An 11,784-nucleotide genomic window follows, 5' to 3' on the forward strand; every position below is an offset into this window, starting at 1 on the left:
ATGTTTCATCAAATAAAAAAATTGACGATGTTGAAGCTGCATCAAAGTCAGAAGACAATGATGATGTCGATGAAACATCTAAGTCAGATGACAAAATACTCGAAACTTTTGGCTTTTTTGTAACAGGCTCTTTTGTTTTTGTAATGTTTGATATTTAACTTGAAGGTGTCTGAAAACGATATTATAAAATAAATATTTAGAAAGAAATTATTCTTTAAAATAAGTAAAATAATAAAAATATTTAATAACTACAAAATATTATAATAAGTTGTTTTTACAGTTATATTATAAATAATATCTATATTGGAAAAAGAAAAATATGAAAAAAATTAATAACTAAAGAAAAAACTTGAAAAATAAAACAATTCAAAAGTATAATTTAGAATTTAATGCATACCACTTTTTCGGATGGCAATATCAAAGGTTGGCTCGATTTTTCATCAGATAATACTATTTCTGTACTCGATATTTCAGATAATGCTATTTCTATCTTTTTTCTATCACCCAAATAGGGAATCAATTCCTTAAGTTCTTCCTTTGTTAACTGTTGTATCACAGTTAAGTCGTCAATTTTATTCTCTGATACAATAAAAATATAGAAAAGAATAAAAATAGAGGTATTATAATGGAATAGCTTACAGTTGTATCTTAACCCGTAGTGGTCACACTGGGTCTGTCTGACCCGAGGCAATTTTTGAGTTGATGTAGTCAATAGATCAAGTAGAAGGCAAATAGCGACTGTTTTTTTGCGTCAATCAACTGGACCCAGTGTGACCAATACGTTATTTTTAAGAGGTGTGACCACTACGAGTTAATGAAGTATTGCAAGATATAAAAATATACATACTTATTAAAAACAAAAATTAATTAATTAAGCAGAAAATGTGTATGTGGGTATACATTTTTAAACACAATAAATTGTCTGTAATTATTTATGTAAACAAATTTGTCTTTAATTAATTAAGTGTAAACATATAGTAAACAAAGATTACTGGCGATGATTATCGATGTGGCGATAATGTCCATAATGCGGTTATAGACACTAAACAACTGAAGCCGAGGCGGCCGAGCGCGGAAAGTACGAGAAAACTCACTGCGCATGTCAAAACGCAACAATGCCAACGAGTGGTTACTTCAAAAACACACTTATTTCAATCAAAAAAATAATTTATATTAGTTTTATGCAAAGAAACGTTTTATTTCATGGAATAATATTTAGTGTAACCAAAGAAAATGTTATTTCATCTAAAAATATTGCTCTAAATAAACGTGATATTCCTGCCAATGAATACATTTTTAACACATTTAAACTAAAATACTGATATTAAATAAAATAATGTTTCATTTAAGATTAAATTGTTTCAATGAAATAAATGTACGTCAAATAAATAGAAATCTCCAATGTAAAGAAATCGTTCTCTCTGTGTGGAATCATCTAGACACGCGGCTCGACAAGAAGCCGCCATATTGACAAGAGCGGCTCGTTTTCGCGGGACACCGTTACGACGCTCACGCTGGGAAATTACATTTCCGGCACCACATTCCAACGCGACGACGACACAGGCCGTCGCATCATACACGACAGCAATTCGTGTTCATCAAGGGTAGCCACGCTGCACAAGGACATCCGTGGACATTGAGCCGAGGGTCGACGTCTTCACGATTACGGTGGATCGCCCCTTCGCCACGTCGCTGCCGTCTACGGAGAGCATCGCTGACGATCTACAAGGACGAGCATCGCTTCTAGAGGGGAATCATCTCCGGGCGACGCGTCAATTCGCGGCGAGCGTATTTTCGTGCGTGCGCATGCGCACATACTCAAGGTAAGGAAAGTTGTTTTTTGGTGCAGTTACCGAACCATCCTTTTTTAATCCGTCGCTTATTTACATCGCAATCATGTCAGTGCAAGATCTCACCAAGCTAAAGAGGCAGCGCGGGCTTATCAAAGCCTCCTGCACGCGCATTAAAACTTACGTAGATTCAATAACTCAGCCTTCTGCTTTTATAATTGCTCAACTCGAGGAGCGAAAAAATAAATTAGAGAGTCACTGGATCGAGTACAATACAGTGCAAACAGAGTTAGAGCTCGTCGACGAAACCGAGTGCAATGATCGTACTCCCTTCGAAGAGGCTTTCTATTCATTGGCCGCAAAAATTAGAGAACTAACGATCTCCACGCCTCCAGTCCGCCGGTCGGATACAATTTCGCCTTCAAGTTTGCGGGGGGCGTCAGAATCGTTTTCTCATGTACGACTTCCGAAATTAAATCTTCCTAATTTTTCGGGCAAGTATGATGAGTGGTTTCCGTTCCGTGACATTTTCAATTCAGTTATACATTCAAATGGCACCCTCAGTGATGCTCAAAAATTACAATATTTGAAATCATCGGTTATTGGCGAAGCGAGTGGCATTATTTGTTCGTTGGAAATCTCCGATGCTAATTACGAAGTCGCATGGACGTGCCTTAAAGATCGTTATGACAACGAACGCGTGGTTGTACAGAATCACATTAAAGCGATAATGGAATTGCCATCTTTATCTAAGGAGAACCTTCTAGAGTTACGACAAGTAGCGGACGGAGCTACTAAACATTTACATGCGCTTCAATCATTGAAACGCCCTTGTGACAAGTGGGACGACATATTAACCCCTTCGCTATGTCGGCTGAAATCAGAAAGTGGGCCAAAAGTGCGGAGAGGGATCCGGCCAACGAAATTTCGTAGATCATCGTGTACGACTGTTTTTTGGGTCGCTGATGAAGAATCCGTTATCAGATTTTCAAAATTCAAAATGACGGATCTAATATGGCGGCCGACAATGCGAATTTTTATTCTAGCGATTTGAAATTCAGTAGTCAGGAGTTTTTGGGGTCGCTAATCACGAATCCGTTAATTTGTTACTCGTTTCTTACCTCCGTAATTTGCTAGTAAACTAAAAAACTTGGCGCTGCAAAAACCTATTTTGTAATAAAATTTGTGAATTTTACAGAACTTTCAGTAATTATTACCGAAAGTTCTATAAATTTTACAAAACTAATTCGGCAATTCGTACAAGACTGTGTTTGTAATATTCTATATCCACGATTACAAAAAGTTTTGTAAATTTTACAGAATTAATTTTTTTCCGTCAAACCACCGAGTACTGAATTTGAATCCTCTAGTATAAAAATTCACATTTTCTTCCGCCATATTGGATCAGCCAATTTTAATTTTAAAAATCTGACAACGTGTTTGTAATCCTAAAAACACCTCAGTAATGAATTTCAGCCCGCTAGAATAAAAATTCGCATTTTCGTCCGCCATATTGGATCCGCCATTTTCGAATTTCGAAAAGCGGACAACGGATTCGTGTCGGATACTTCAGAAATTATCAAAAAATACCATGCACTATTTTTGTTGTCGCAATTAATAACGATTAAATATATACATTTACGAAAAGTGAACTATTCAAAATTTACAACATTTGTTTATATTACAGCCGCCATATTAAATCAGCCGATAAGAATATGTAAAAATTAATCGCATATCCGTGTTCAGTGACCTCTAAAACCCCTATATACTCTCTTTTATAGAAATCTTATGCTTCGTTGAATTTCTTGTTTTATTATCTTTCATGTCTTCTATAGAAGACATCGACACTTTGGGCCAATCTTCGCTATGTCTTCTGTAGGAGACATCGGCACTCAAGGGGTTAATCGTTATCTTGGTCTCGAAACTCGACTCGCACGCAGCTCGCGAATGGCAGTCTTCGCTAACGGGTTCCGATCTTCCTACTCTTAAGCAGTTTTTTTACTTTCTCAATCATTATAATCAAGCGCTTGAAGCAAGTAGTAAACCAAGCAACAGTAATGCGAAAGGGGGCGCCAAAGCCTCCCAATCAGATTCAAAACGTCAAGTATCGTGTCCTTCGACAGTCAAGGCCAAATGCAATTATTGCAAGGGAGAACACTCCGTTTATTATTGCAAAGACTTCCTAACTCTTTCCGTTCCACAGAGAAACGCTGAAATCCGCAGTCGAAAGCTTTGCATCAATTGTTTGAGATCCGCTTCTCACAACGCGAACAAGTGCCCATCAGGCAATTGTAAGGTGTGTCAGAGCAAGCACAACACCCTCCTGCATTCCGCGACGGGCGCTGCCCCGGCGCCAGAACAAAATGGTGACATGGCCGAGAATTCTAAACCCCCCAATCCTACCCAAGTTATGTCCACTCACGTCTCGCACCCTACCGGCGATAGTGATGTCATCCTATCAACGGCCGTTGTGTTTGCATTCGACTCAGGGGAATCCTCGACCGTGCCGCGTGCTACTGGACTGCGGTTCGCAAGCCAATTTCGTTTCCAGGCAATATCTAGAAACATTAGGCCTAAACTCGCGGCCTCTAAATATCACTATTTCCGGCGTGAATGGCTCCGCGACTACATCTTCTCAAGCGGTGAAGATACGATTACAGTCTCGCATAAGCCCGTACACAGCCGTGACGGAATGCATCGTGTCGAATCAAGTGACCGAGCGGCTTCCGACCACTTCATTCAAGTGGAGTGCTTTCAAGCTCCCGCGCAACATAACGCTTGCCGAACCGAACTTCAACGTGTCCTCTCAAATAGACGTGCTATTGGGCGTCGAGCTATTCTGGGAGTTATTGTGCGTCGGGCAGATACGCGGTTCTTCAACCCATCCGCTGTTGCAAAAAATCAGATTAGGGTGGATCTTAGCTGGCCGACTCAACGGTCCAGCTTCGCCTTCGCGAGTCCAGGCTTGCCACGCGATGATAACTAACCAGCAATTACACGATCAAATTGATCGTCTTTGGTAACTGGATGATAACTTCGCCGCTCCGAGTGCTTACTCTCCAGAAGAAAGATTCTGCGAGCAACATTTCGTCAGCAACGTTTCGCGGGATCCGCAGGGTCGGTATGTGGTGAAGCTTCCTATCAAGGAACATCTCCTTCCCAAATTAGGGGATTCTCGAGAAATCGCCTTCAAGAGGCTCAAGGCATTGGAAAGACATCTTTCGCGCGATCCAGTTTTAAAAAATCAATACAGTCAATTCTTGCGCGAATATTTGGCGTTGAAGCACATGTGCATGTTACCTCCATTTTCCGATGAAAACGCGACAGCGTTCTACTTACCTCACCATGGTGTACATAAAACCACAGCCGAGTCCTCCAAGCTCCTTGTCGTGTTCGACGCTTCATGCAAATCCGATTCTGGAGTGTCTATAAACGATATTCTAGGTGTAGGTCCGGTAGTTCAGCAAGATCTTGCATCAATATTGATGCGCTTTCGCTATTTTCGGTACGCCATATCTGCGGATATTGTCAAGATGTACCGACAGATACGTTTGCATCCCTCGCAAACAAGTTTGCAAAGAATTTTGTGGAGAGCCAACCCCGAGGATGAGGTCATGACTTATGAGCTATTAACCGTAACCTACGGTACTTCCGCAGCCTCGTTCTTAGCAACACGATGCCTCACTCTTTTGGCACAGCAATATGCGTCCGAATTCCCCCTCGGTTCCATCTGCGTTAAACGTGACTTTTACGTTGATGACCTACTTACGGGAGCCAATTCTGAACGCGAACTCGAATCTATTTGCGACGAGGTAATACAACTCTTGCGGATAGGATTATTCGAACTTAGTAAATGGGCATCTAATTGCCCTAAATTGCTAGAATCTCTACGCGAATGTGGGGATGAATTAATCACTTTGAACAATGACCACACGTCAATTTTGGGCGTCAGGTGGAACCAATCGCAGGACACATTTCACTTCTCCTGCGAGCTTGATCCCGCCGGCAACGCCGCTACCAAACGCTTGATACTATCCGAGACATCTAGATGTTTCAACCCGCTAGGCCTATTGGGCCCCATAATCGTCATTGCTAAACTCATTTTACAGGAGCTCTGGCAGTCCGGTGTCAACTGGGACGAGTCAGTTCCACAGCACATTCATACGCGGTGGCTGAAGTTCAGATCCCAGCTATTTGAGTTGGATCAACTGCGAGTTCCACGTGGGGTAGGGTCCAAGTCCGACTCGCTCTTTGTTCAAATACACGGATTATGCGATGCTAGTCAAAGCGCATACGGGGCCTGTGTATATATTCGCACCCAGATGGGTCCGGATGAATATCACTCCGAGCTGCTCTGCTCGAAGTCCCGGGTGGCTCCACTCAAGGCCACTTCATTGCCGAGGCTCGAGTTGTCAGTAGCATTGCTATTAGCACGCCTAATTGATAAAGTCAACGAGTCATTGGGCGCCCCACACGTTTCGAAATTTCTTTGGTCAGATTCGACAATCAGCTTAAACTGGATAGCCTCCTCATCTCGAAGATGGTCCGTCTTTGTGGCTAACCGAGTTGGCGAAATACAGCGTCTCACTGAAATTAAGCAGTGGCGTCATGTCAGCTCGTCCAATAATCCTGCCGACATTCTCTCACATGGCTTAGGTCCTCGTGATTTAGCCAATTCGAACATGTGGTGGCACGGGCCCCCGTTTTTACAATTGAGTGACGATGCTTGGCCCGACGGCGCCTTCGTGCAACTAGGAGAGGACATTCCTGAACAAAAGAGGGTAGTATCAACCGCTACCGCTAAGGTGAGCCATTCTATCATATGCGAACTTCTGAGCAAGTTTTCTAGTCTAAACAAAATATGTCGAATTGTAGCCTACTGCCTACGATTTTCTAAGACTCGGCACTCTACAGCTTCAACCAGATTCGTGTCTCCTGATGAGATCGCATATGCATTGAAGGTCATTTGCAGGGACGTGCAAGGACAGGAGTTTCCCTGTGAACAGCAGGCTTTACGCAAAGGGGAAGTCGTCTCTAATTCGAGTAAACTGTTGTCTCTCTCGTCTTTCATCGACAAGGATGGTCTGATTAGAGTGGGAGGCAGACTGAGGAACTCTCAAGTCCAATTTGACTCTTGTCATCCCATGGTACTTCCTCGCAACCATGACCTAACTCGACTTGTAATAGAACGTGAACACGTTCGGAACATGCACGCGGGTTCGCAGGCAACCATGGCCGCCATACGACAAACGTTTTGGCCGTTGTCTTTGCGTTCAAGCACACGGAAGATTATACGAAAGTGTATTACTTGCTTCAAGTCAAACCCGCGTCATTCGGAAGCTGTGATGGCCCCTCTTCCTGCTAGCCGCGTCACAGTATCTCGGCCTTTCTCGCGTTGCGTAGTCGACTACGCCGGTCCGGTTATTATAAGAGAAGGAAAAAGGCGCAACGCCAAAAATCACAAGGCTTACATTGCCGTTTTTGTATGCCTTGTCACAAGAGCTGTACACATAGAACTCGTGAGTGATCTCACCACCGACGCCTTTTTGGGCGCATTCAAGCACTTCATTTCGCGGAGGGGCAAACCGACTCACATGTTTTCCGATAACGGAACCACATTCGTGGGTGCCCATAGGCATCTGCGCGAGCTATACGAATTCTATAATCAATCGCAAACTCAGGATCAAATAAATCAATTTTTCAATGATCAACAAACATCCTGGAGTTTCATCCCGCCAAACGCTCCCCACTTCGGCGGTTTGTGGGAGGCAGCGGTTAAATTCGCGAAACTGCACATGACTCGGATCGTTGGCAGGCCTCACCTAGCTTTTGAGGAGTTTCAAACAGTCTTGTGCGAAATAGAGGCAATTCTCAACTCTCGGCCTATTACAGCATTAAGCTCAGATCCAAATGATATGTCACACCTGACACCGGGAAACTTCCTGGTTGGCACTGCACTAAACAGCTTTCCTTCCAGAGATCTAGATGACATTCCGGAAAATCGCTTACTCAGGTGGCAGCGGATTGAGCAGATTCGGCAGCACTTCTGGCGCCGATGGAGTACCGAGTACTTGCAATCGTTGCAAGAACGTTCTAAATGGAAAACCAACAAGGGCACTCAGCTGCTGCCTGATCAGCTCGTCCTCACAAGACAGTCGAACCTAGCGCCATTACAATGGACCCTGGGGCGCGTACAGGAAGTACATCCGGGAGCTGACGGCGTGGCCCGAACGGCAACCGTTCAGACTGCCAAGGGTCTACTCGCGAGACCTTTAGCTAAGCTGGCGATTCTACCGCTTGAAACGTAGTTCATAAGTTTTCTTTTGTAATTTAATCGTTAAGCTTAGATACTCGTTAGTTATAAGAGCGTTATCATTATATTCATGATTCAATGTACGTCATGTCTAACTACGATTGCACTTTTTGTTTAATTTGTCAAGTTGAGCGCGATCTTCTATAAGCATAATCAGCGATTTTATCTACACCTGTTCAATAGGGTATATGCGTAAATTACAATACCGCATTTAAAATTTTTTTTAATAAAGTTTATGTACTTAGAAACGTTATTAACAGTGTTTACTTTTTTTAAAACAACTTAAACATTATGTAATTAATAATTGTAAACAGTGAAATATTTGAATTTGATCATGTGACTAAAAACGCGAGGTGATTGGTCGCTTGCGGCGTGACGTCAAAAGTTATGTAGCTTTCGGAAGTTAACATGTAAACAGATACGAGAATACGCCGTTTGCATATTTAATATAATTTGTAAGCAAGTAAAATAGAAATAACAATGGTGAAAACAATCGAGTCTGGATATGTGAAGGCTGACAGCAACAATTTACCAAAAATTGATATGTTTATGGTTTGCGAATACATCAAACAAGATGACAGATTCAATGCTGCCGAAGTCAGAGGTTCTAAAAACGCACAGTGAGTTCATTAATTATGATATATGTATATTTATGAATAAAGCTGAAACAAGTACATGATCATAGCATAATTTATTTATAGATCTTCACGCGAAACCTATGGAGACAACGCAGTAGGGTATGTTCGGCTCATAAGGAACAACAATCAGTGCATAATAAAAGCGGATATCTGTCCTGAACATAAGGTCCGACAGAAATTATATAGTGTTACAATCATTGTAAATGAAGAAGATGAGTCTGTGCAAAGCATTGAGTGCCATGAATGTGCTGCATCGAGTGGTGAGTTTGATTTCTTTTCGACTGGTTAACGGCAAATGTCCTCAGTGAGAACTTACCACTGCTTTCAATGTTGTGCAAAACTGAATTACCGTAACTGTATTTTAAACAGAAAGGAATTGCGAGAAATTAAGAGGAATCGAAAAGAATTAACGAGCATATGTCTCGAATCCCATTAAGCGACAATCTGGAATTGGAAATTTATAAGCAGGTTATGGTCGTAGTTTGTATTCCTATATCGAGATTGACTAGAACAAATTTTAATTCCTTTGGATCCTCCGAAACAGAAAGAGGTTACTTTCAATCCCGCAACATCCACCGTAGGACTATTTTAATTCCTCTATATTCCGAAGTGTTCAATAATGGAATTAAAAAAAATTGATTGGAATTGAAATTTTAATTCCTCGCAATTGTTTTTTGTTTGCTGGGAGTTTACTTAAAATAGTTATTTCATGAATATCAATACAAACTATACCGATAAGTAAAGTTTAATAAAGAAATTATTCCTGACATCTGTAATTCAGTTTTTCTCATCGCCAAGATTAACATATGGCGAGATGAGGTTATGTTTATAAGAGATGTCAAAATGAAAAAATGCTTTAAATGATCAGTAATATTTATTCATGCATATTTTATTCTGTACTGAAGTATGCATTATTATTTTACAGGAGGATGTAAGCATGCGGTTGCATTTTTAATGTGGATTCATCGTCGGACTGAAAATCCATCACCTACAGAAGTGTCATGTTATTGGCGAAAACCTCGGCTTTCCAAAGTAGGAACTTCAGAGAAATATATAAAAACAAAACACCTTATTGCGAAAAAGCAGAATCCAAAAAAATTAGCAAACATCAAAAATGAACTTTTTTTGAAGGATGTGCTAAAAATAGCTGAAGAAAAGCAGTTGGATCCAGGCATAATTTTATATTAAAAAGCAGAAAACTGTTCATGCTGTCGATCCACCAACTACTGATAGATTCCTGCAAAACAAGAGGCAACTCAGCTGAGGATTTTCTGCAATTAGCAAAAACGGAAATGCCAATAGAGTACTGCTGTGAAGTTGAAAAGGCAACAAGAGACCAAAGTAACTGCAGTTTATGGTATGAACTGAGGTACGGTAGGATCACAGCGTCAAAGATTTATGAAGCTGCCCATTGTCAAACATCGAATGGTTCTTACGTCTAACAAGTCATCGGCGTAGCAAAGGTCTTTCATACAGAAGCGATGCAGCGAGGTATAAATCTAGAAGAGCAGGTGATCCATGAAGTAAGAAAGTCAACAGGACTGTAGTTGACAAAATGTGGTTTGATGTTAACACCGGAACACCCTACACTTGGAGCCTCACCGGATGCAATATCACAGGAATATATTGTCGAAGTGAAATGTCCAAACTCTGAGAAGGGTTTTGAAAAATTCCTTCCAAAAGGAAGCATAAATAGTAAATGTAAGGCCCAAATGAATCTTCAGATGTTTGCAGCAAATAGAAAGAAAGGCTTGTTTTGTGTTGCACATGCTGATTTTGAGAGGACGAAACAAGTGAAAATAATCACTGTTGATTTCGACGAAGAGTTTACGAATGAACTCATAACTAAAGCTGACAAATTTTGGAAGGAAAACATTTTTCCACAAATATTAAATGCTGTAAGAAAAAATAATTAATGGCAATGTACGTGTAATGCTGATGTAAAGTGTAAAATATAATATATTTTTGATAACAAGTACAATGTAGTCCAATATTTTAATGTCCTGTATATAATTGTTACATTTTCATTTTTAGGTGACAAATATTATGAAAAGAAAAAAATATGAATATTGTGTTTACTTATAACTGTCATTACTTACTACTACTGTTAATATTAATTACTAATAACTTTAATAGCATCAATTAATAATAGTTATGAACGAATACAAGGTTCTGAATTTTTTCTTTTCGTAATATTTTCATTACAAATGTAAAATTGTACATATATCTTATCGTGTCGAATCACAAATATAAAACAGTCGTCACTTATGTCCTTATGATTGGTAATTGAAGATTTATTACAGCTGCAGCAATAATGACCACATCATCGATATGTGGCATAATGTTGTGGTTAAGACATGAATGCGGCACAAGTAATTTAAATTCTCTCAATCTTCGTATCACTCTTTCAATATGGATACGAAGGCTTGCGATACTTTTTGTCAAAAGAACTTCCTCCTTTGAAGGCTTTGTAGATGCAGAAACTGATGGTGGCCGGATAAGATTACAATTCTTTCTATTTAAAACACTTTGTATTTGTTTAAATCCTCGGTCTGCCATTACATTGCATCCTTCAGGCAATTTGTCCATAATGCCACAATCCTCGAATAGCACTGTGTCACTCACTCGTCCTCTGTATCCGCAGCTGATGTAATTAATCATTCCATCATATGTCGCCGAAATTAAATATTTTATTGTATTGCACTTTTTGTATTCAGACCATGTTAATGCCTGATGAACTGCATCTGAAGGTTTTTGAATTTCAATTTCGAAACAGTCAATGATAGATTGAACGTTACTATAATTAGCACGAAAGGCAATTGGCATTGCTCTTTTTTGACTTTCCTCACTTGGAAAGTATGTTAAACCTTTCAAACACTGAGCCAATATCGGTACTGTTGATTTGAATATTCTACTGCAATGTGAACCAGATTTGTTAAATTGATCTCCTAAACGATCGAAGGTGTCATCAAGTTTAATCTTCATAAGTGTTAAGTTGATGTTATCACTGTTGATCCCGGAGTGTTTTTCTAACACACCTATA

The 11,784-nt window shown here is 40.2% G+C and overlaps 2 protein-coding genes across 2 annotated transcripts; both read left to right on the forward strand.

The window, feature by feature from the left end:
* The first annotated feature begins 1,896 nt into the window (after positions 1-1,896).
* LOC108773787 (uncharacterized) lies at positions 1,897-8,098 on the forward strand. The gene is made up of 4 exons (XM_018539722.1): positions 1,897-2,688; positions 3,670-4,262; positions 4,342-4,809; positions 4,885-8,098. The coding sequence occupies exons 1-4, from the start codon at positions 1,897-1,899 to the stop codon at positions 8,096-8,098; spliced, it is 5,067 nt and encodes a 1,688-aa protein (XP_018395224.1).
* Positions 8,099-8,583: 485 nt separating this feature from the next.
* Positions 8,584-10,183, forward strand: LOC108773788 (uncharacterized). Its single transcript, XM_018539723.1, has 5 exons — positions 8,584-8,723; positions 8,805-9,001; positions 9,667-9,773; positions 9,873-9,912; positions 10,023-10,183. Exons 1-5 carry the CDS (start codon positions 8,584-8,586, stop codon positions 10,181-10,183), a joined length of 645 nt encoding a protein of 214 aa, XP_018395225.1.
* The last annotated feature ends 1,601 nt before the right edge of the window (positions 10,184-11,784 follow it).

This window comes from Cyphomyrmex costatus, unplaced genomic scaffold (assembly GCF_001594065.2).
Source record: "Cyphomyrmex costatus isolate MS0001 unplaced genomic scaffold, Ccosl1.0 scaffold22, whole genome shotgun sequence".
NCBI classification, from domain to species: domain Eukaryota; kingdom Metazoa; phylum Arthropoda; class Insecta; order Hymenoptera; family Formicidae; genus Cyphomyrmex; species Cyphomyrmex costatus.